The sequence below is a fragment of the Vulpes lagopus genome, chromosome 15, assembly GCF_018345385.1.
Source record: "Vulpes lagopus strain Blue_001 chromosome 15, ASM1834538v1, whole genome shotgun sequence".
Classification (NCBI taxonomy): domain Eukaryota; kingdom Metazoa; phylum Chordata; class Mammalia; order Carnivora; family Canidae; genus Vulpes; species Vulpes lagopus.
This window is the reverse complement of record NC_054838.1, coordinates 42,149,795-42,174,797: the sequence shown is the minus strand read 5'-3', so window position 1 is coordinate 42,174,797 and position 25,003 is coordinate 42,149,795. Positions and strand designations below refer to the sequence as shown.

Here is a 25,003-nt window from a genome sequence, read left to right as displayed (position 1 = left end):
TAGGAGTTTGCCTTTGGCTCAGGTCATGATACCAGGGTCCTAGGATAGAGCCCCACATGGGGTTTCTGCTTGGTGGGGAGCCAGATTCTCCCCCTGCTTATGCTCTTTCTGTGCCAAATAAATAAATAAAATCTTTAAAAAGTTAAAATAAAAAGGCAAAATAATAATCCATACTTACTCTGATAGCCTTTTAAGAGACTTTTATTTATAATGGGGTAAACAAGCCAACAGAGTATGTACGTAAACAAAAAGTTGGGCAATATAAGTTGCTTACAAATAAATTCCTTGAAAGATTTTTTTCTGAGTCATTAAAATAAGGGAGACTTAATCTTGGGCTATGTTTTAAAGTCCATCCAACCTAATCTTCTCCCTGGCTAAAATTTTGAGAAGGGCTATCCATCCTAAAACATGATTTTAGGTCTAGTCAGTTCCAAGCGATGGCTTTAACTGGTGTGGGGTAACTGGTGAGGTAAACAGTCCTCTTCAAGGACTCCTGAAAGGGGCTCGAATCAGATCGGGGACAGGGAGTGTTCCTCCATGTATAGAGCAGAGGTCTGGAAGGCATGAAGTTTGGAAAGAGTTCCTCTTTATTTATCCCAGGACACAACCCACGTCACTCTGCATTTCCTTATGGACAGAAAAAGAACACATGCGTTTCCTATTTTAGAAATTTTCACCTTTGTTTTTATACAAACTCATATTTTATATTCATTTAATATCAAGTTGATCAGTTAATATTTGGAGAGGGTCAAAGAAACACCTTTGATCTGGTTATAACATGTAGAAGATCCTGCTGGAAAATTTTCAGTGATCCACAGGCAGGTCTGACCTATCTCAAGACGCTGAAGCTCACAGAAAGAATGAGACTGGAAATTTGAGGTTAAATTGAATGGGAGAGTCATTGGGTATGTCTGGTTCTTCTGTCTTTCCCAATGATGGCTCTGTCATTTGTCATAGAATGTGGTTGTTATGGTGACAGCATGGGGGGGGGGGACTATGACAAATAGAATGAAATGTGGCAAGGGAAGAGAGCTTTGGGCATGTTTGCTTGTGCTGATTTATCTTGCTCAAGTCTTAGGACATGCATAGTTTGCTGCCCCTATGAGGCCAAGAAGATCTATGAGGGTGGGTTCCCATCCTCCTGGTCACCAGCTCTCAGGCATTCTTGCTGAGTCTGTCCCATGGTGTCTGACTCACTGTACTCACTTTTGACTGTTTTTCTCTCAAGGTTTGTCATCACCTGATGCTCACTTGTCTCCATCATGAAGCAATCCATCAATCTTATCTGTTTATGCCTAAGCTTAATTAGAAACCAGGTGCCTGTGCAAAATAAAGAATTTGTCTGGGTACTGGTGATGTGCTGTCACCTGTTCTTCCTCAGCAGCACATACAAATCTGGGCTGCACCCACAGAGGAGCCCCACTGTGTACCCAGCACAGTGCCCGGGACACATTTCTAGTAGGATCTAGGATCAGGGAAAGAAGTAGATCAGTATCTCAAAACACCAAGCCGAAGATACAGAAGATGGAAGAGACAAAGAAGGCTGCTGTAATTACACTAAAGTACAGTCCTGGGACATCTAAGTTGACATGGTTTGATGTATGTGTGTGTGCAGGCACGTGTGCATGTGTGCATGGAAGCAGTACAAGAGCCCAAAAGCTAATTATCAAACATTCTGAAAAGAACTAGAGGGAGTTTATTTTGTAAAGCCAAACACAACTCTAAATTATACCAGAGGTCTTGCTTTTAGAATTTTGGTTTGAGGGGGAAAAAAAATAAGATTTTATGCTTCCTTTTTTTTTTTAAATTTTTATTTATTTTTACTTATTTATGATAGTCACAGAGAGAGAGAGAGGCAGAGACACAGGCAGAGGGAGAAGCAGGCTCCATGTGGGATTCGATCCCGGGTCTCCAGGATCACACCCTGGGCCAAAGGCAGACGCCAAACCGCTGTGCCACACAGGGATCCCTTATGCTTCCTTTGACTCGTTCTCCTTAAATGCTTTGGAAATCTTTAAAAACGCTTTTAGAATGAGCTTGTCATGCCCTGGTCATGTGCAAGGCACACTATTGGCATCTCTATATGAAATATAGAGGGTACCACAAACAGCAATAAAACAAATACATAATACAGCTCTAATATGAGGCAAAGGAAAGTAACACTAAGAGTGTGGGGGTGGAGTGTGGGGGGTGGGTCAGAGCAGAGAGAGGTCTCACAGCTTGAGGGAAATAGGTACGACCATGCATGGTCATGGTCTCTGGGATCATGACCCAGAGACAATTCCTCAAAACAGGAGGAATTATGTATGGTTGTGAACCTCAGGCTGGTGGTTTTGGCTTGATGCTTGTCAGCTCTGCAGAAGGTCCCCAGAAAGCCTCTTGGCCCAAGTGAGGTTCATTAGGCTGGCTGCCTTAAGCGAGAATTCCTACTGACAGTCTTGGTAATATCTCAGATGGGGGAAGTGAGGGAGAGTATTTGCCAGGTTTGGGGGCCTGGTTTTTAATAGTTTAAGGCAGTCTTTTATGATGGATAACTAATTTAGGTAATAGGTTTTATGCCATAGTAGTTTAGAATTAGCAATTCTTGAGACGTAAACTTGGCTAGTAATAAGCCATTTGGCCAGATGAGCAAAATCTATCATTCTCATAGCAGAGCTATTTGCCTAGATGGACAAACTCTTTGCTTTAAACCAGTTGATCAGAGTATAAGGATTTCCTGAAGCACACAGTGAAATGAGACCTTGGCAAAAACCTTATCTTCCTGGGCAAATATTTTCATAGAACTAATGATGAAGCTGTGTAGACGCAGGTAGACTCAGTTCTGTAGTTCACAGGTAAGCCAAGCACAGTTCTCTGATTGGCTCTTGGGATGGGGTGGAAAGTAATGGGACCTAAAGTCTGAAGGTGGGTTGTCCCAAGCCGTGGTGACTCAATTGGCATGTGGCAGAATGAACTTCTTATAACCTATTTGAAATCTGTAGATTTTATCACTGTGATGTTCCTAGCTTTGACCACCTACTCTATTTTTATTGCTACCAGCCCAAGTAGAGTTTTCTCTATACTTTTCCTGGAATTAAAGTCTTTCAAATGGCCCCCTGCCCTCTGGGTTTTCTCTTCCATATATCCGACTAGAGCACCCAGATTCATTTTGTCAACATATACCTTGGGCCACATCACCCTCCCTTAACATGGCTCTTGAACTCCAGTAAGTGACCTCTGCTAGGTCTTCAGCTCCTGCACCGTCCTAGGTGGCCACAGGCACCTGTCATGCCTTTGGATCTCACCCTGAGGTCTGAGCACAGGCCTTCAGACATGGTGCAGCCTCAGAGCTGGAGGACACTGTGGATAGGGCCTGGCCTCCAGCTTAAGAGGAAGGTGTGATTTGCAAAGGCACATCCTACTGAAGTCCATGAATGAGTCTAAAATAGAAATCAATGCATGATACTTGGGGTTTAGTGCACTTTAGACTTTGCTTTATTTTTATTTTGTTTAAGATTTTATTTATTTAAGAGAGAGAAAGTGCACACAAGCAGGGCTGGAGGAGAGCTAGAAAGAGAGGGAGAAACAGGCTCCCCACTAAGCAGGACCAAAAGTAAGACCCTGGACCCTGGGATTATGACCTGAGCTGGAGGCAGACACTTAACTGACTGAGCCACCCAGACCCCCAGATCCCCCAGATTTTGTTTTCTTTAAAAGTGACTTTCTAAGCCTTGTGCTCAATGTATTTAAAACAACAACCTGGTTTCAAGAAACAGTGTGAAGCACATGAATTTTCTTTTAATCTTGCCTACCTTGGTTTCTTCCTCATTATATATGAAATTCTAGGGAGGCGACAGCTGCTTTGCTGACCAAGAACTTTGTGCCAGCTGCTTGACTACATGCAGTCATTCTGCGCTCCCTGGGACCAGTATGGTGGCTGTTAACCTCTGCGTGTCACAAATAGGGAGCCCGGGAGTCAGAGAATTAGACAAGGAGGCTAAGATCTGCTGGTAAGTGGCAGGTCAGTATTTAATTTCAGTTATGTTTGATCACCATGCCATGCTGCCTTTGGGAAGCTGAATTTGCAAACCCGAACTGCAGAGGATCCACGGCGCCTCCCCCTCACTCCAGAGCAACTTGGCTCCTTCCCCAGGGGACCAGGTTGCTCACATTGGCCGGCTCTGGCGCCTTGGAGAGGCTTTCCGTGCACACCTCTTCTCCCACAGCACAGCGATGTCACTAGCATTCCGCTAACACAGCTACCGGATACTGTTCCTCTCTCTTCCACCACCACCACCTGCCACCACCACCGCCACCACCACCTTTGGCCACAAAGTGATGAACACCCTCTTGGGGTCAGGCTCAGCTAAGCACTCAACAAACATGACTACACTGAATGTTCACAGCAAGCCTCGAGGGTGTCGTGCTGGTGAGGCATCTAGAGGAGTATTTCAATTTAAACCGCTAATGGGTTGAATTCTTCCATTTTTCTTGCAAGCATTTGACTTCAAGTGCACAGAAGCTAATGGTGCTGCTTCTGGTTCTGACAGATCTTATATCTCAAAGTTTTTTTGATGCTTTCCCTTGTTTCCATGGATTTTCCCTAAACCTAGGCCCATCTTACCTTGGATAGCCTGATTTGGACACAATCATTAGTGGCTCCTTCTTTCATTTCCATAAGTATTTGGCCATTCTACCTAAACTGGCAGCTAAGGAAAAACAGCACATGTTTTGCAAGGCGGTAAGACACTGCAGCCTATAAACCACGCTGCTCGCAGAAAACCCTGCCCTGTGGGCACCTTGGCAGCCTGCAGGCACATCCTGCTTGCTTCCTTCTCCTGGCCCAGGTGGGGCTTTGTTTGTGTGAGTGATGCTGGCTGCGTATGCTGAGTGGCTATCTCCAGACCTAGTGGGTCACGCCAGCCCAGTAGGGGCTGTAATTTTTCCATGCGGGATGAAGAAGAAAATGATGTGATAGCCATCCATACTAGGGAAGACAAATAGCCAAAGAAACATGGGAGTTCTCCCGCCCCACATCAAGATGGATTTCCCTGCCTTCCCTAGAATGCATTCATCAACAGTGGTGTACAGGCTCCATCTGTGGGGTGATGGAACTACTTGATTTGGAAATTGCACTTTGGGCAAACATTAAGAAGGTTCTGTATTTTATACTTCCATGTGCAATTAGAAAAATGTGTTACTGTGCTACTGAAGAGCAATTGCTCCCTGATTAAGGGGTTCCAGGGAGGTAAGGGGTCCCTTAGAGATGCTCTGATTGGATAATAAATCAGAGTCAAAAATATTTTGAAGGGCAAAAACTGCTTGCTTGGAGGCAATTGTAAATGGATACCAATATCAGCGTGCCTGTCAAGCAAATGCATACATTATGAAATATTTACACGATGGGGCTTACCACGATATAGACTATTTTCAGGAGTCACCTGCTACCTCATAATGGATGCATGGCTCATTGGTCTGGTCTTACACCAGCTCCTGGGGTATCGGGCAGATGTAGTTGTTCTGTTTTATAGATGGTGAAACTGAGACTTAGAGTCCCAGATTCTCCCATGTGAACTCAGGGCCAATCCATGTAGACATTTCAGCAAGTTACTTGAGCTTTTCTTCATCCATAAAATGTCTGTAACAGCATCTACCCCGTGGAAATAAAAAGGTGATGAGGAGTTCCAGCCCTCCCATGAGATCTGCCCTGCAGCAGATACTCGAGCAACTATTCTGTGGTCCCCCCCTCCTCTCACTCCCCATCCTCCCCCACTGACCTTCTGTGGTAGAGACCAAAATGATCAGGAGTCTAGCAGGAAAACTTAGAAAATAAGAGTTTTCTCCTGGCTTTGAAGTCCCTCCCCCAGGATGGTGAGCTGCTCAGAGAGCAGGGACCACATGTGACTCCTGTCTGCGCGCCTCCTTCTCCAAACACAGGTAAGGCATCCCAGGATGGAACGGCTGAGTGCAGTTGACTTGGCATGTGGCAGATCGATACTGCCATCCCTCTGTCTGGCAGGCCTGTTGTGTGGCTGTGCACACTGGCCACCTGAAATAGGTCACTGGGAGGCCGCTTCATTTAGCCAGGCTCTCTGTTGACCTTGCTTCAGAGTGGGGTCAGCCATCATGTGCAGGTTGGCCTCATCCAAGAGCATTTCAGGGACTTATTGATCTCAAACTTGTGCTTTACTACTATAAGAAGTTACAGTGATGCTCTATGGGTACATTTCAGATCAGTTTTCAGATTAAAATTTGTCACCATGAGATATCCCCAAGAGAAGAAACAGAGAATCATATTGTTACAGTCTTTTTCATTGCTGCAAATTGGAAAAACAAAGTATTGTTATTACTTAGTCTACCTTCAGAAAATAGAATGCAGTTTTGAAAATTTTGTATTTAACCATTTGAACTTATTTGCTAAGGTAATTAAGCCTGGTCAATAGATCTTTTACATTTACTATCCCTCTACTGTGTCTATAAATAGGCATATATTTGTCAGGAAACCCTCTAAAATGCAGACATTCAAATGTGCGTTATTTGTCACAGTAGTCCTCTTGAGACATCACACGCTGGTTCCTACAACCCTCTGGTCCCAGAGATGTGTGGAAATTCCTTTTTTGGGATCTACCTTGGAAGTCAGTATATAAATTGCACAAGAAAATCAACCTCAATTCCAGCCTTAGTTTTTGACTCTGTCTGCACTTTAGATTTGCTGGGGAGCTTTAAAATCCGAACAGGGGCACCTGGGTGGCTCAGTTGGTTAAAATCCAAACAGGGGCACCTGTCTTTGGCTTAGGTCATGATCTTAGGGTCCTGGGATTGAGCCCCTTCTCTGCCCTCATGCAGCGGGGAGTCTGCTTCTCCCTCTGCCTCTCCTCAAGCCCTGCTCATGCTCTCTCTCTCTCTCAAATAAACATATTAAATCTTTTTTTTTAAATAAAAGAACAAGTATTTAAAAACAAAACAAAATCAATGATTATCTCATCATAAAGCAATTAAGTAAGCATGGCTGGGCATTCACTTTTTCTAACTTCTCAGAGGATGCTAATGTGCTGCAATGATTGAAAATTATGCCTCTTTTTTTAACAAACAGATACAACCAGTTTCTCTTTGATTTTTTGTGCATCCAAAATGTAAATCTATCATCAAAAAGAGAGATGTGTGCCTTTGAAAATGTATACCAAAAAACAAAACAATATAAAAACAACTGTTTATAGTTTCCCAAAGCAATTCCCAAATTGTTTCTTATTATATCTTACTAGAATAAACATGTGCCTTTTTTGGGAAGAATTTGGAAAAATACAAAGCTTGTCATTTGTTCATTCATTCTTCTATTAATGAGCATTGGGTTGCTAAGTTTCTGGTAACTGTAAATAAAGCTGCTATAAGCATTTGTGTGCAAGTCTTTGTAGGGACATATGTTTTCATTTATTTTGCATGAATACCAAGGTGGAGAATAACTGAATCATAAGACCAATCATAGTAAAAAATAAAAGCTATATATAATAATGTATGTTTACAAGAAATGGTCAAATTGTTCCCAAAATTTAATTTTACACTCCATCCAGCAATGTATGAGAGTTTTAGGAGTTCTATGTCCTTGTTAACATTAGATACTTTCAGGCTTTTTGATTTTAGCCACTCTAAAAAGTATAGAATTTACTATAATTATGGTTTAAATTTATATTTTCATGATGATACTGAACATTTTTTTGTTTTTATAGGCCATTCATGTGTCTTCTTTTGCAAAGTGACCAAATCTTTTGCTCATTTTTTAGGTAAACTTTTTATTTTGAGATAACTGTAGATTCACAGGCAGATGTAAGAAATAATACAGACATCCTGTATGCCTCTTACCTTGTGTACCCCATGGTAGCATCTTATAAAAGTATAGTACAACATCACAGCCAGCTACCAGCATTGCTACAGTCTTCCCATCACATTCAGATTTAACCCCCTGTCCATATACTCATTTATGTACGTGTATTAATTATACATGATTGTATAACACACATGGATTCCTGTATCCACCGTCATAGTCAAGACCCAGAACAATTCCATTATCACAAGGATACCTCATGTTGCTCTTTCATAACCATATCCTGCATATCCGGTTAAACTCTGCAACCACTAATTTGTCTCCATTTATAAAGTTTGTCATTTAAAAAATGTTATAGAAATGGAATTATACAATATATAGCCTTTTGGGATGACTTTTTTAACTCAGCATAATTCCCTGGAGATTCATCCAAATTGTTGCTTGTATCAATAGTTTGTTCCTTTTTTTGGTATGTGGCATTCCATAGCATGGATATACGACAGTTTATTTATTTATTTATTTATTTATTTATTTATTTATTTATTTATTTTAAAGATTTTATTTTATTTATTCATGAGAGACACAAAGAGAGAGAGGCAGAGACATAGGCAGAGGGAGAAGCAGGCTCCATGAAGGGAGCCTGATGTGGGACTCGATCCCAGGACTCCAGGATCACGACCTGAGCCAAAGCCGGATGCTTAACCACTGAGCCACCCAGGTGTCCCTACGACAGTTTATTTAACCATTTATCCACCAAAAGGCATCTGGGTTGTTTACAGTTTTTCACTATTATGAATAAAGCTGAATGAATGATCATTTGTGTGCAGGTTTTTTGCTGGGTCATATGGTAATTGCATGGGTAGTTTATAAGGAACTGTAAACTGTTTTCCAGAGTGATGGTATCATTTTACATCCCCACTAGAACTGAGTTTTGAAAACTCTTCATATATGTTCTGGATACTAGTTCTTTGTCAGATATGCGGTTTACAAATATTTTCTCTCTGTCTATAGTTTGCCTTTTTATCCTCTTAACAGTCTGTTACAGAGCAAAACTTTTTCATTTCAATGAGGTTCAGTTAACCTATTTTTTTGCTAGATTGTGCTTTGTTGTCAAGTCTAAGAACTCTTTATTTCTCAAATACTTTCCACATCTCAAATATTTTCTACATCTCAAATATTTTCTATTTTTTTCTAAAAATAGAAATACATTATACATTTAAATCTGTAATTAATCATGATCTCAGGGTCGTGAGATCAAGCCCCACATCAGGCTCTGTGCTAAGTATGGAGTCAGCTTGGGATTCTCTCCTTCTTCCTATGTCCCTTTTGCCCCAACTCACACTCTCTAAATAAATAAATAAATAAATAAATAAATAAATAATTACACTGATCAATTTTCAACTGTAAAATTAACTGTATATTTCCAGGGTACCCCCTCCACCACTTTGGCCATGATGCAGAATCCTTTTTGTATAGTTTTGGAATCAATCTACTAATTTATGATTCTGGATTTTTGCATCTTTGTTCATGGGTGACATAATTTTTATTTTTGTGTGTGTAATTCTTCTTTCTTTTAGATGACCTTGCAATGTTATAAGGAAGGGTTATGCTGATTTCACAAAATACATTGAAAAGTGTTTGTTCTTCCTCTTTTTTCTGAGTGTGTATAAAGCTAGTTCTAGTTCTTTCTTAAATGTTTGATAAAATTCACAAGTTAAATTTTGTGGGCCAGTGTTATCTTTGTGGGAAGATTTTTTTTATTATAAATTTAAGTTCTTTAATAGATATGGAGTGAGGAGGTAGAGGATGAATAGAGTTCCTGCATTATTGCAGCAAAATTGTCTTTATTTAAAATCAGGGCCTGTAGCTTACAGCCATTCCATATGAGCATATACATGGCCCAATGTCCAGGGCCATGTCTCCCTACCCCCTTTCATTCTGTTGCTTCCTAGATCATCACCAAAACCTATGGAAACAAGAAAAGATCCCAGTCAGCAAATTGTCAGAACTGGCAAAATCAGGTAACATCTGTGGGTCCAAACTGAAAAGAGCTTTTATTTCTTCAGTCCAAATTTATTAAGTCTCAGAGTTAAAAGACAGAAATAAGGGGAGGAGTGGGGGACAGCCCATTGCCTCAGAGTCAAGAGTGAAAGGCAAATCCCTACAGTTGGTGTCTGGAGAGAGGAGGCGGAGAGAATAGAAAGCAAACACAGGCCTGACCTGATAGCCAGGCTCTGTGCAGAGTCAAGAAAATTGGCTGAAGCTCAGGGAGAAACTTTAGGTCTCTTGTGTTTCCCTCTCAGACTGAGGTCTGAACTGGGAGGCCTCCCTGGATGGGACTCTCCACACCCAGCAATGGGATCCCAATAGGCAGGAAAGCAGGGCTGGACCACCTACATTCCCAACAGCCTGTAGAGGACCTCCAGGGTCAGAAGCAGATCCCAGGCCCTTCCCCAGGCCGCCACACTCAAAATGGTCTCAGTGGAGCCAAAAGCACTTGCCTGTTTAACAAGCTCCCCGGTGACAGCACCCAACCTAACTCCTCAAATGACAAGGGGAGGAAGAGCATCCAGAATAAAACTAAGGGGTCAGTATTCCAGGCTCTCTGCTCTGAAAAGCAGCCGGCTGGCTGAGGTAACTTTTGTCTCTTCTTGGAACCTCCCAGGTACCCTACCCACTTTGTTCCTGCCACACATGCCAAGGTGTGGGCTGGGGGCAGAAATGGGATGCTGCTGTCAGACAGACTTGAGTTCCGTGAACTCAGGAAATCATTTTGTGTCTTGAGTTTTAGTTTCTTAACTATAAATAGAAATAAAGATACATTTTCAAAGAGTTCTGTAAGGATTAAAAAAGATAATGTATATCAAGCACTTCCCCCAGTGCCCGGTACAAAGCAAACACCCAATAAATGTCAGCAGGTATTATTCATTAACAGGAGGGCAGGCAACATGCCTTTGTTTCTCCTGCGGGACCCGGCCCACAGAGGAGTCAGTCATGTGCATGGAACAGAAGAAGGAAGATAAATCTGTTGGTGCTAAATGCAGACCTGAGGCACCTGCAAATACAAAGCCTGTGGGTGTACCTGCCCTTCACCCACCTCCACACACTCTTTCCCCACTCGCTTCCCTCTACTTCCTGTCTTTGTGCAGCACCTCTTCTCTCCTTCAAGATTATCTTTTATTTTGTGTAGTAAGAATAATGATACAGTTAGCCATCACTGAGTGGCTAGCTGTAGGTCAGGCACTGTCCTCAGCTCTTCAGCTGTGTTATCCCAACGAATCCTCACAGTGGCCCTGAGGGGCAGTCACTGGCATGCTCTCCACGGTAAGGTGAGTCGACAGAGGAATACAGAGGTCGGGGCCTGCCGCCAAGTCACACAGCTTGAACGTGGTGGAGAAGCCAGGCAGACTTCGTGCTCCAGGTACCTGAGGAGTTTGTGTGTGTGTATGTGTGTATAGGGTGGCCGTGGTGGTGGTGCTGTGTGCAGTGTATATGTGGTGGTGTGTGCGCGCATGTGTATGCATGTGTAGGGAGAGTCAATGAGGGACAGCACACAACTTGCCCTCTGCACCACGCCAGTGCCCTGTCACCCCTGCAGAGCCACCTAGCTCCCAGCACTACAAATTCCTATTGCCCTCTGGGGAAAACTGAGAAAGCAGCAAGGAGGCTGCAAAGCAGGAAGAGAGAACAGCTCATAAGGAGTCATTGGCTTCTTCTGCCCCAAGCCCGTCTTCAATCTATCCCTTCCCGGATGATGTATACATCAAGCCCTGTGCACTGACAGTGTCTGCGAGGGCCGGTGCTGCACTCACTACAACGTTGAGATCCCCTGGTCAGTTCCAGGTGCATCTCAGGCTACTGGCTCTGTGACTCAGTACCTGTAGGCATCCCCTGGCCAGCCTGAACCAACGATGCCAACGGGCTTCCTTTCCACAGGATGAAGTTCCACAAGCTCCCTGCTGACTGTCATGTGAACAGAACAGCGTAGCCAAGGGGGCTGCCTCATCTCACCCATGCAGCAGATCCCCTCCTACCATTTCATGAATCTGGTGCCCAGCTGGTGATGCAGACTAGAGACTGTCTACCTTGACAAGGTTCTGGGCATTAACAACAGGCAGAGCTTGGTTCTGAGGCCCTGTGGCCCGGCTGCCTTTGGAAGCCTCCCGAAAGCAATGCTGAGGGTTCCAGAGGGCCGAGGCAATCTTCTTGTATTCCACCGGCAGATCTGGTGGTAGGCCACGCTGGGGCAGATGTAGCAGTAGCGGTTAATGGCAATGGCAGTGAGGTTGAAGACAGAGCCAATGACATTCAGGCCCATCACGAAGTCACTGGCCTTGCAGTGCACCTCCCCCAAGGCCCAGCCATCGTGGAAGATGGGTGGGTACGGGTACAAGGCCACCATGAGGTCAGCCAATGCCAGACTCACCAAGAACAAATTACCTAGAGCAGATAATAGGGAGCAAAAGTCAGCAAGAGACCCCACAATTTCAAGTCTGTAGACTCTCCCACCCGTTATCCAGTTACCTTTACCCAGCTACTTAAATGTAACTATGGTACTGTTAAGCACTGGGGTTGGAGACCTAGGGGCTTTCAGAGACATGGAGTTCCAGGTGCATCTCAGGCTACTGGCTCTGTGACTCAGGTGCTCCAATGCTCCAAGCCTCACTCTTCTCATTTGTAGAATGGGAATAATGATTCCTACTTTATACCATAGCTGTGAGAATCAAATAATGGTGCAAAGTCCTTGGGGACACAAGCAGGCGTTCATAAGTGATAACTGTTTTCACAATAGGCAGATACTCCGAGCCTTTGAATCATTTAAGCCCCAGCAAAGATTCTAAGGGAGAAGAACCAGAAAATCAGGAAAGTGGATTCACTAGCACCCATCTTTGCCCATAATCCCACCTTCCTTCAAATCTCTCTTGCCAGTCTCCTTTTGTGCCTTCTCCTCCACTGGTCAGCAGGCTACTTCTAAGTGTCTTTGATTCAATTTTCTAAATGTGGATTTCATTTTGCAGGTGGGATAGAAGAAAGGTTTCAGAGTAGGAACCACGTGTTCTGTAATTCCCCTGTCTGTCTGGTCGGGGCCTACACTCACAGCCATGCTGCCATGACGCCACGTTGCCGTGCCACCATGTTGTCAGACACCTGGCCTGGTGGCATACTGTCCAGTCCTGAGGAGTCTCACAGCCTCCAGTGGCCTCCCTGCTTTGCCTGCTTTGCTTTGCACATTCTCCAGCTTTTTGAATTGCCTCCCTCCTCTGGATGGAGTGTTCTTTAGCCAGAGAGAGCCTCTGGAAACCACACCATCCATTGATCAATATGCTTCAGGCATGTTTGGGGCCAGAATTCTAGGGAAGAGACAGGGCTAACTCCAAAAGAACATATTTCTATTTCTAAAGCATTTGGATTCTAAAACAAACACTGACTCATGAATAAAACACCAAGAATCTGAAGGCATGGCCAAAATCAAGCTCAGAGCACGAGAAGCTCTGTTCCTGATGCTATTCATTTCATTCACCAAGTGTAACTGTTTGAGCTCCTACTACATGCTCCGAGCATCAGGCAGATGGAAAGGCTCCCAGAGATGCAGCCATCAGAGAGGCTAGGCCGTGGTCTGGCTTTAAGGGGGTACAGAAGAAGGGAGGCTCAGAGCCACCAGGCTGGGGGGGGTCCCCCTGAGCCAGATGTTCAGGTGAGGTAGACTCCACAATAACAGTTATAAGCCTACAAGGTAGAGGAAGGGCTGCTCCCAGCCGTCCCCTGTTCCCACACATGTTCATTCACCGCGGCTCAAAGAAGATTCCACAGGATGCGCTCCGGCGTGGGGGTGGGAACACGGAGGATCCACAGGCAGCCTTCCTGAAGGGCCCGTTTCAGCCTCAGAGGCTTGCAGTCGACCTCGCTCAGAACCAAGAGAAAAGAAGTCTGTCAGCCTCCTGGGACTTGTCAGGGTCTACCTACTCCTGCAGCAGAGCTCGGTGGGGGCCCGAGCGGACCAGATGGAACGGGAAGGACACCGTTGGACAGTTAGAGTACTAACAAGGTGGTGAGCTTACCTGTCTCGAGAGGCAGGCTGTGAAGCAGTCCTGTCTCAGGTTCAACTGCCAGCTTCCTTCCCGCTCAACGACTTTAGGGATCTATCTACTCGGTGGGGGTAAAGAAGCCCCCTCCCATTCTTCCCGCTTGGTACAGCCAGGCAAGAAAGGCACATCTGAGGGCCTGCTCGAGGTGTGGAGGGGGCCTCTGGCTTTTCCGTTTACTTCCCAGTTCTATTTGCTACCTCCACTGGTGGCTGTCAGCCTCTGACTCTTCTACTCAGACCCCACCAGGGCTCAAGGTGGTGACGTATTTCCTCACTTGAAGTTCCCGTTCTCAGCTGGATCAGGAGCTCCTGTCTCTTCCCAGAATTTTCAGTGGCTTTCTGACATTTGGAAGTGGTGCTGGAAGCTGGAATGACCCGGGTAGTCTCAGTTCTGCCACTCTGAAGTTGGGCACGTTTCTGAACTTCTTCCTCCATGACTGTTCTTTGATCAGTCCCCTCCTTTTCTTTGGGGGCCCTCTTTCCTTTTCCTTACACGCATTCCACTTGGTTATTTCTGTGAGGAAAATCACTTCTCCCCAACATAGGAAGATGGGTCTCTGTGAGTAAGGGAGAGGCAGGGCTAGGTAGGGGGCCATGGAATCAGGCTAGTAAAAAAAAAACTCCCAAAATGTGGAAATGAAAGGAAACCAGGGATAAATCAACCAGGCCATCCTGTCCCAGGTGTCAGAGGTGGGGTCTTGTTATAACAGCTACTTGTGACCAACAAAGAATTACCGGACCCTAAAAAGGAAGTAAGCCATTGAAGGTGTCATCACTAGTCCTTCCTCAATGGTGATATCAATAGAGATATTAAAAGGATTTAGGTTCCCTGGTTGGCTTTCAGTAAAAGACCAACTCTATAAGCCCCCCATGGCAACCTGTCCGGATCCCTCTCACTCCTGAGAGCTTTTTCTGTATCCTCGCTTCATAAATGTCTATTCCTTTACTCACCTTCCTTTGTCTGAGAGATTCACTCTTCAACTCTGAGAGGCAAGAACCAAGCTCCCTGCGTCATCTACAAGGCCTCTGGGCTCCTGGTTGAGCAGCAAACAGGCTTTTAGCACTTGCAAGCACGTGCAGAGAGAGTCAAGGGCTGCTGGGAGCCGGTGCCAACTCAGCCAGCTGTTTCCCCCGAAAGCCAGTCAAGCTCCGCTGTGTTAATGTGGCTCATCCCCTAATCATGCCCCAGAGGCTGGCAAACAGCTTGTAAATAGTGGGAAGAACACATTCAACTCCGCGTAGAGAGTGATTCAATTACTCTCCCCTATTACTCCGGCTGTTCCTAAAAGGCTGAAATCAACCAGTTCCTGCTGTAGGTTCATCTGCCCAGACATCGTACTGTCTCCCAGATTTCTTGTCACCATTCCAAATTAGGCAAATAAAATTCTTGTTCTGTCCCCCATCTGCAAGAAGCCAGGTCCTATCTGGATGGTAGTCAAGGGAGATCTTGTTCTCTATCCATCTCTCCCCCAGACAGGTGAGAAATCCATCAGGAGGCGCACAACCCTGCTCATCCTCCTATGCACACGCTTGTGATGAATATTCATGTCACAAGTCCTGGCGTGACTTATTTCCATCTGCCTCCACCAGACAGGGTGGATTAGTGGGAGACAGCCTTCAACAACAGGCCTTTGTTCACTAATATGGAATTCCCTCTTAACATTCATACACAGAGCACATCTCTCTCCCCACATGCAACCACCAAAATCCACCCCCTCCCTCCTCACTTCCTCTTTCTTTTTTTCCAGGACATCTATTTCTTAACAAGGATCTGGTAACCCTGGAGGGTGTAAGGGGTGTAGGGGGACGGGGACCCAGCAAGCCTTGAGTTATCTAGTCTTCATCCGATAGAATTCCAGAAGGTAAAGCCGCCTCCATCCTTGCCCCTCCTCCCTGTGCCCTACCCTACAGGCCCAGAAAGAGTTTATAGAATGTAAATTGTCCTTGGTCACTGAGCTAAAAGCCAGTGTAGAAATAGTCATGGAGTCATTTTCTCTACAAATATTACTGAGTATCTACTAGGTACTAGCTCTGCCTTTGCCAGAGCAGAGGGAGGCATGGGGGGCAGGAGAGACACACTCCCTCTCCTTCCAAAGCTGGAGGTCTCACAGGAGTCAATTAAACCAATAAAAACAAGACTTGCAAAGGTTACAACAAGGAATTCAACAGGTACACTATCATTGCTAATAGGTTTAAACTTCCTGTGCCTCAGGCCCTTCTTCCATCCTTTACCTATTCAAACATACAATACGCTTCCTGAGTGCCTACCTATCTGGAGGGCACAATGATGGTCAAAGAGATGGCCCCTGCTGCTGAGATTGCGGCCAGGGGAAGTAGACAGAGAAATGGGCCCTCCAGTGTGTGTGTGTGTGTGGGGGGGGGATAAGGGAACAGTGAGGAAGACCTAGGATGGCGTCAGAATGGAGACAGTGGCAGGAGATGGGGCTGGCCAGGCAGGAGAGTTCATCAAGGGGCTGTACAAAACCCTCCTGGCCAGCAGCCTGCTTCCTTCCTAGAATGGCTGTTTTCCTCCAAAGGGATTTGGATGGGATGAGCCAAGGAAATAACTATTTATCCCCAAATGAAAGTGGAATACCTTCATTAGTTACCTTCTGGGGGAAAGCATTTGAAATCACTGAGCAGATCATTTGTTAAAAACTTGATTGCCTTACAAATAAATACTAAAACAGGGATCCCTGGGTGGCTTGGAGGTTTGGTGCCCGCCTTGGGCCCAGGGCGTGATCCTGGGGTCCCAGGTGGAGTCCTGTATTATGCTCCCTGCAGGGAGCCTGCTTCTCCCTCTGTCTAGGTCTCTGCCTCTCTCTGTGTCTCTCATGAATAAATAAATAAAATCTTTGAAAAAAAGACAATCTTAGAGAATGTGAATGAATCATATAAGGGCCAAGCTGAAATATAACTTTGCTTTAACTGAAAATGAAAAGGCCTGCTAAGCAAGCTAACTGTGTAAAAAACACGATGGGAGTATTTCAACCACTTAAAAGAAGAGAATGTATTTAAAAGCATAAGCATCTATTTTTCTTAAAACTGAGATACCTATTACAAATTATCCTTCCATAATCATCAACAGAGATCATTTTGAGACTCTTACAATATCATTTTATTATTTCAATTACACTTTATACTAACAACAAAACCATAATTGGTATAGCACCTTTAAAGTTTATAATGTGCCCTTTACATAAATTGACTGAATTTTTTCTCACAAGTACCCTATAGGGTGAATCCCATGTTTCCATTTCAAGAGACTGACACTCAGTTTACGTGAATTGCCTATGGCCATAACAGAGAAAGAGAAAGAAGAGAGACAGGAGGAAATCAGGGAAAAGAAATGTCAAGGGCAAAGGTGCAGAGTTTCTTAGTCATCCACCAAAGTGAGAAACAACAGGAAAGTGCACCATTTAACCTGGCAGTTAGGAGGTCATGAGTGGTATTAGCAAGGGCATGGTTCTGTCCAGCTGGAGGATAAGCTTGTGTACAGAAGCTTGCTCTCCCCATCGGCTTTTCCCCATCGGCTTTGACTTCAAGAGAAGGAAAGAAATGGAATGGGACTTGCAAAAGGATATCCCTTTGATGGAGAGGTTGTACAGCCTTTTTTTTTTTTTCTTTTCTCTTCCTCTCTTCTCAATGGGAGAGACTTTTATCTGGCATGTAAGAAGCACATAGTAATATTAGCTGTTGTTTATTACTGCTGCTTTTATATTATTTGTTGTGTAGAAAGAATGAGAAAGAGACTCTGAATGTTGGACTCCAATTCCCCAGGAGATAAGATAGGAGAAGTGACAGTGCTGGGAGGACAATGAAGAAGGCAGGATGTTGCCCTAGGGTGAAAACCCCCCAAGTGCCGAGGACTCTGCTTCTCAACTCCTTAAATTCTACTCTTTCCACAATAAGTATTTTAAATTGTAAGACCTTAGAGTAGCACTGGTATCTTCAGAGTTTTGATATATCATGCTAAATACAGACCCCCAATTTCTGAGTGAAAAAGGCAACCTAACAGGAAAGTCTTCACGGCCCTGGGCTACTGAGAACTACATGGGAGGAATTAAAGAGGATTATGAGCTTTCCTGATTGTTCAGCTAAAGACATAATTATGGGATTTAAAACATGCTCATCTTTGCTTGGTGAGGAGATAAAGTATTCCGAGTAGAAGCCTGAAGTTGGAGAGCTTGAGCCACATCAGCAACGGAGTCCAAGTTAGCCCTGTTTGGTCTTTAGCTGATAACAAGCGCTCCAAACCCCCACAGGCTGAGCGGGTCAAAAGACACCTGTCACCAAGTGGCGTCTTCCCGAGCGGTAGGATAAAACTTGGATGAAGTGGGTACCATCTTACCCCATCACGCCTGGAGCACAGGGACTGTGGATCTAGTAAGTATTTCCTCCAAGCCTTCCAAGAGCCTTTGTCCAGAGCTGGTCTATTTATTCATCCCTTACACCCCCAGTCAACAAGTTGGGGGAGGAGGTGGACTCTGCGCCAATCTGACCTGAGACGCTGAACACCTGCTGGGCTGAAAACTCTCATCGGGAAGCCTGCAATGCAGTCACTGTTTCCAGACAAAAGATGCAGAGTGAGCATCCCTGGGTGCCTGAAGAACTGGGCAGACTATGGCCGAGGACCTGTGTGTCCAGCAACCAAATCCTCCTCATTTTCTTGGGAAATCCCAATGTCAAGTGTTTCACATCCTTTCTCTTATGGATCACCCAACTGTCTTAGCAGTGGCTTCACACCCACTCACTCACAGCACCTCCCCCATAGCCTCTTTAACTCAGATGCAGCACAAGAATCCATCATCAGACTCAGGCTCCTGAGCATTGCCTGGGAAATCAGCCCCTGAGCCCACAGGCCAGGAGCACCTGATGCTGTTGGGCTTTCCCCTCTGCTAACAGAGATTAATTTTTTAAAATGATTTGTCCATTTATTTTTGAGAGACACAGAGAGAGAGAGAGGCAGAGACACAGGCAGAGGGAGAAGCAGGCTCACTGCAGGGAGCCCGACGTGGGACTCATCCTGGGTCTCCAGGATCATGCCCTGGGCTGAAGGCGCCAAACTGCTAAGCCACCGGGGATGCCCTAACAGAGATTAATTTGATCGATCTTACAGTAAGGACATGTTTCTCTCAGCTCTCTTCTGTGTGGCCAACTGTCTGGATGGCGAAGGTAATGGCAGGAGACTCACCTACATGCAGCTCAAAGGTGGCACTCTCAGACCAGACCGGCAAGGGCCAAACTCCCAGAGGAGGCACAGAGGCACAATCCGGGAGAGGCCTGGCATAGCTGGAGACTGCTGGCGACACAGGAGCAAGTGGGGCAGGCCTCTCTGTGCAGACGATCCAGTCAGCTTTCAAGGAGAAGAGTGAGGTGTACTGCGGGCTTTGGCTGCTGGAAGCAGTTCAGTTCCTCAAGAACCCTGTGGATGGGGGCACTTGGGTGGCTCAGTGGTTGAGTGTCTGCCTTTGGCTCAGGGTGTGATCTGGAGTCCTGAGATCCAGTCCCACAGCAAGCTCCCTGCATGGAGGCTGCTTCTCCCTCTGCCTACGTCTCTGCCTCTCTCTGTGTGTCTCTCATGAATAAATAAATAAAATATTTGAAGAAGAAGAAGAAGAAGAAGAAGAAGAAGAAGAAGAAGAGGGGGAGGAGGAGGAGGAGGAAGGAGAAGAAGAAGAAGAAGAAGAAGAAGAAGAAGAAGAAGAAGAAGCAGCCACCTGCGGATGGCAGAGGCAGTGCCGGCATCTGTAAGTGAGTCTGCCCCACCCCACGATGTAACATTTATTCCTTCTGCCCCACTGCTTTCCTGCTTTCTATGATCAATTTGTCGCAACAGATTGGTTTTTATTTCTTAATGTGAACTTGGCTCTGTGGACAGAAATGGAATAGAAGTCTCAGCTTTGGACAGATTCGCAGTCCCATAGGGAGAGAGATAAATGAACAATAGCACAGTGAGGTGGGTGCTGCCCGGGGAGGGTGCGTGGAAGCCCCAGGAGGGAGATGGTCCCCACGCCCTATTTGGTCTTAATGAGCAAGGTCAACAACCACATGGGGGAGTTGCGGAAGGGGTCTGAAGGAGATGTTCACTGGCAGAAAAGAGGCAAGATGAGGCAGTGTATAGGAGTCCAATCCGGACTGTGTGTGTGTGGCAGTTGGTCAAAGGCAGGATAAGAGGAGGGAGACAAGGTTGTCCTGTTAGGCGGGTGAGTTAGCTGGAGAAGGGCTATGTGAGTAGAGCTCTGGAGTCTGATGATGCTCTACAGACAGCAGTCACTGATGGCAGTGACCCCCACCAGTGGGAACACCCATGGGAGGAGGGAGCAGGGACACCTCTCTGGACACTATGGACATAGTTCATTCAAGATATGGTGAGCATGTAAAGGGAGGCAGTGCGAGTAAGGAGAGCAGGAAAGGGGAATATTGGGAGATACTATAAGGCAAAAGTCACAGGGACTTGGGGAATGAAGGAGGCAGGAATGATACCCAGGGATCAGGCTTCTGGGAGAGGAGGAGAAGGAGATCCAAAAACTGGAGCATCAGGTCAGCCAAAGGAATGAAAGTTTCCAAGGAGGGAGTGAGCCTGAAGATCACACACTGCATGGAGGGGCATTTTGGATGCCAGTCTCCAGAACTACCCCCCACTTCACCTCATGCTAGCACAGCTCTCTCTCTCTCTCTCTCTCTCTCTCTCTCTCAAATAAATAAATAAAATCTTAAAAAATATATATAAAATCAAGGTACGATTTTTTTTTTTAACACTGGAAGCCCTTGTGTATGTGTGTGCCTGTGTGTGTACCTGTGCATGCATGTGTGTGTGGGAGGGGTGTGTGTGCGTGTGTGGGCTAAAGGGAAAGAGCAAACACTGAAAACACAGAAGAGAGAGAAAGAACTTGATGGGGGAAGGTTCCAAAAAAGTAGGGAGAGGAAGTGATAACCGGAAAACACAGATATTATTCTTGGCTGAGTCTAGACCAGGGCAAGCTTGGTCATGCAGGCACAAGAAATATCTTCAGACCCCATCAAAAGAGCCCTAAATAGGACAGGTCCCCAGGAAGCACACACTAAAGAGTGAAATGCCTGGTCTTAGACCTGGTTTTACCTTCCAAGTTGGGTCAATGCCCTGAATCTGTCTCCCACTTTCCCTCCATCCTGCCCTCTCTGTCTTTCTCTGGTGCCATCTCTGGAAAAGTCAACCCAACACATGCAGCAAGAGGAGCTGCAGATGGGACAATTAATCTAACCCCTTACTCTGTTGTCAGGATCACCCCTGTTATGGATGACAAGAGGAACTGCATTTGTAATAGTCAAGTGATGGATGCTGTCGTCCGCTAAGAAAGGTGTATGATCTTAATATTGGCTGTGTGCCGTGGCTGTGGAACCTGTGAGTGTCCTCACTGCCACATTCCTATCTTCTTAATATGATGAACTAAGAAACCAGACTTAATTACAAAAAGGTCTGAGATGAGAGTTTCTTAAAGTCACTCTAAACTCTCAGTAGAGAGACTTGATTCCTAGTGGAATGAGGGTACATTCCAAGTGCTATTCATTTTTAAGCACCTTTTGAAATCTCACTCTGCCAAGGTTTAACGGAAGTCAATAGGTACGATTTTTCATGACCGTTACCAATAAAGCCTGTGGTCAAATAAAAACTGGTTCAATTGCCATGACTGGAGCAGCCACCAATGTGTCAGGAATAACGTCACGTAGCTATGGTGTTAGATTTTGTTTCTGGTTCTGGGCTGCAGCAGACTCAACAGGAGGCAGGAAGGATAGGACAGGAGATGTACCAGCGATTCAATGCTCATCACCCACCCGGGCCACGCTCCCAAAACAGCAAGGTTTCTGTGAGCCCCTTAGGAACACAGAAGAGGCCAGCCCTCCTGGGAATGGAGGAGGCGAGAGATGCCTGGGTGCCTCATGTAAAATGAAGCAGCACTCACCCCCTCCTCCATCGCCTCTGCACCAGCAAGCAGCCCAAATTACGGGCCAGGGAACCACAGCCCACCCGGTTGGTTAGTCGGAGAGAGAAGTGGCTGGTGTCAGAACCTTGACGCCCTCGTCCTGCCTCCCTTCTGCCTCTCTGTGTAGGAGACACGTATTTGAGGCTGCTGCAAAGGAACGATGCAATTAAAAATATCAAATACAACTTTCCACTAACTGTAGGGCTTTTTCCTAATATATAAGCTTTTTAGTCAAAGGACATAACAATATCTTGAAAGAGGTGTTCCAGATGATACTAACCATCACCACTGCAATGACTTGAGTTAGAAAGCTTATTTCTGCTTCATGTATTGTTTCCCACATTATGAAAGAAGCTCATGTATATTTTTTGTTTGCCATTTAGATACAAGCACTGGAGTCAGAGAGCCCCACAAAATATATATACCCCTTTACTACAACTGGCCTTTCTGAATGGTGTGGTGCTTTAGAAAAGCACAGTTGAACTGCACACCTGGCTTTCTCCTGCTGTCTGTTCTCTACGATTCACTCTAATACTGGAGTTGTCCCTAAGGCTCAAGCTAGGAAATTACAAATTGACAAACAGGGTATTTAGCCTCCCTTGGCTGAAACGGTCAGCATGCTCCAGTGACCCCTCAGGGTCAGAGTTCAGAGACTCCCTCCATCTGGTTTTGTTCCCTTACAGACCTGAGGAATGGAAAAAGCTTCAGCTTATTTCATTTCAATGAGAGTGGCACAGAGAAGGAAAAATTACTTTTCTGGTTTGCAGCACCGTGTTTACCAAACCATTATTTTAATCTTCATTTAATGCCCTGAGCTCCATCTTGAGAATAGACCACCTTTTCCCAAAGCAAAGTAGCTCCACCCGCAGCAGAGCCTGCAGATTTCCGCACCTGTGCTCTCTGCTGGAAATGGGTCTTCAGGTGACCTGGAGATAAATTCGACACACAACTCCCTGGAGGGCTTCAGGATCTCAGCACCCACGGGGGGGGGCGGGGCGGGGCGGTGTTAAAGATCCTGGGATTCCTGTGGCCAGGTAGGGTCCCACGTGCACCGCGTAAGCTGGGCGCCGCGGCGGGTGACAGCGGCTTCCGGGCGCCCCCAGGGGGCGGGCGGGCGCCGCGCTGCAGAGCGGAGGATCCCGCGGGCACAGGCGCCCCGGGGCAGCGCGGGGAGGCGCGGGGAGGCGCGGGGAGGCGCGCCCCGAGCCGCACGTCGGGAGAGGGAGAGGCGGCAGCTGCCCTAACTTCTGAGCTCAGGACCAGACTTGGGGACTGGGGTCGGCAAAGGGAGCGGGGCGGCCGGGAACGGAGAGCGGGGCCGGGGGAGCGTCGGCCCGGCGCGGGCGGGCGCTCCCCCGCGTTCCGGGGCCTGCGGTTCCCGAGCACCCCCAGGATGACCAGGAGGTCGCCCACGACGTCGGGCGCCGTGGGGACCACGAGCACCGCGGACAGCGCGGGCGCCGGCCCCCGCCCCCGCCAGCCCCGGGCGCCCCCCGCCCCCCGCCCCCGCCAGCCCCGCGCGCCCCCCGCCCCCCGCCAGCCCCGCGCGCCCCCCGCCCCCGCCAGCCCCGGGCGCCCCCCGCCCCCGCCCCCGCCAGCCCCGCGCGCCCCCCGCCCCCGCCCCCGCCAGCCCCGCGCGCCCCCCCGCCCCCGCCCCCGCCAGCCCCGGCGCGCCCCCCGCCCCCCGCCCCCGCCAGCCCCGCGCGCGCCCCCCGCCCCCGCCAGCCCCGCGTGCCCCCCGCCCCCGCCAGCCCCGCGCCGCCCCGCCCCCGCCAGCCCCGCGCGCCCCCCGCCCCCGCCAGCCCCGCGCGCCCCCGCCCCCGCCCCCGCCAGCCCCGCGCGCCCCCGCCCCGCCCCCGCCAGCCCCGCGCGCCCCCCGCCCCCGCCAGCCCCGCGCGCCCCCCGCCCCCGCCCCCGCCAGCCCCGCGCGCCCCCCGCCCCCGCCCCCGCCAGCCCCGCGCGCCCCCCGCCCCCGCCAGCCCCGCGCGCCCCCCGCCCCCGCCCCCGCCAGCCCCGGCGCCCCCGCCCCCCGCCAGCCCCGCGCGCCCCCCGCCCCCGCCCCCGCCAGCCCCGCGCGCCCCCCGCCCCCGCCCCCGCCAGCCCCGGGCGCCCCCCGCCCCCCGCCAGCCCCGCGCGCCCCCCGCCCCCGCCATCCCCGCGCCCCCAGCGGTTCCCGGCATCGCGACGGTCCCCGCCGCCCCCTGGGGGCGCCCCGGCGGGAGGGAGGAGGCGCCGAGACGAGGCAACCAAGCGGGGGCGGAGCGCGGGGACTGCAGGCGCGGGAGGACTTGGGGTGCGGGCGCCGTCGGAGGGGCTGCGGCGCTCCCTCCCTCCCTCCCTCCCTCCTCGGCGGTGGCTGACCCAGGAGAGGCTAAGACCCAACACCGGCCCGTGGCTGGCTCAGCTCAGGCCTCAATTCCCGAGAGCCCCTCCTCGCCTCACCCCCAGGAGAGGCTGTGCCCAGGAAGTGGCACCCGGGCGTGCAGACTGGAGAAGGTGCTGGCGGTGGGGACCTGCCGACCTGGGGTCAGAAGGGCAAGGTCTGAGGCCCCCATGGGGGCTGTGCAGCTCCAAAGAGAACGTGGTCCCCCGGGGCAAAGTAGGGCAGAGGGTTACACCCCTGGCAGCTGCAGAAGAGCAAGTCCTTGCTATTTATTTATCGAGCACTTGTTGATCTTGGGAGACACTGATGATGTCTCTGCTCTGGCCTCTTTATCCTGAAGACGTCTTTCGTTTCTTTAAGATTATTTATTTATTCATGAGAGACACAGAGAGAGGCAGAGGCAGAAGGAGAGGCAGGTTCCCTGCAGGGGAGCCAGATGTGGGACTCGATCCCAGATCATGATCTGAGCCAAAGGCAGATGCTCAACCACTGAGCCACCCAGGCATCCGTTAAAGATGTCTTTAAGCCGAGACACCTACTGATACATGAACATCTATTTAAATATAACAATCCTCAAATAGATGTGTAGTCAATACTGGTGGTAATTATAATGTGGTTTTGGAGGGCTTTGGAACAAAAAGAAGAGTAAAACGTGACTACTGGAAAGAAAGAACTAAGATGCTTTTTATTTAAACTGTTTGAGCACTTGCTCTGATCAAAGCAAAAGCTAACCTCTGCTGAGGGTGAATCTTATGCCAAGCAGTGTCCTAGCA

At 47.9% G+C, this 25,003-nt stretch overlaps 1 protein-coding gene across 1 annotated transcript in view; it reads right to left on the bottom strand.

The window, feature by feature from the left end:
• Positions 1 to 24,402, bottom strand: part of MTNR1B (melatonin receptor 1B) — a 35,502-nt gene extending 11,100 nt beyond the window's left edge. Inside the window, exons 1-3 of the mRNA XM_041729921.1 lie at positions 24,290 to 24,402; positions 23,197 to 23,315; positions 11,884 to 12,238 (exon numbers count right to left, since the gene is read on the bottom strand). Of these exons, the coding sequence (XP_041585855.1) occupies positions 11,884 to 12,238; positions 23,197 to 23,315; positions 24,290 to 24,402 (587 nt within the window). The remainder of the gene's footprint in view (positions 1 to 11,883; positions 12,239 to 23,196; positions 23,316 to 24,289) is intronic.
• Between the last annotated feature and the right edge of the window lie 601 nt (positions 24,403 to 25,003).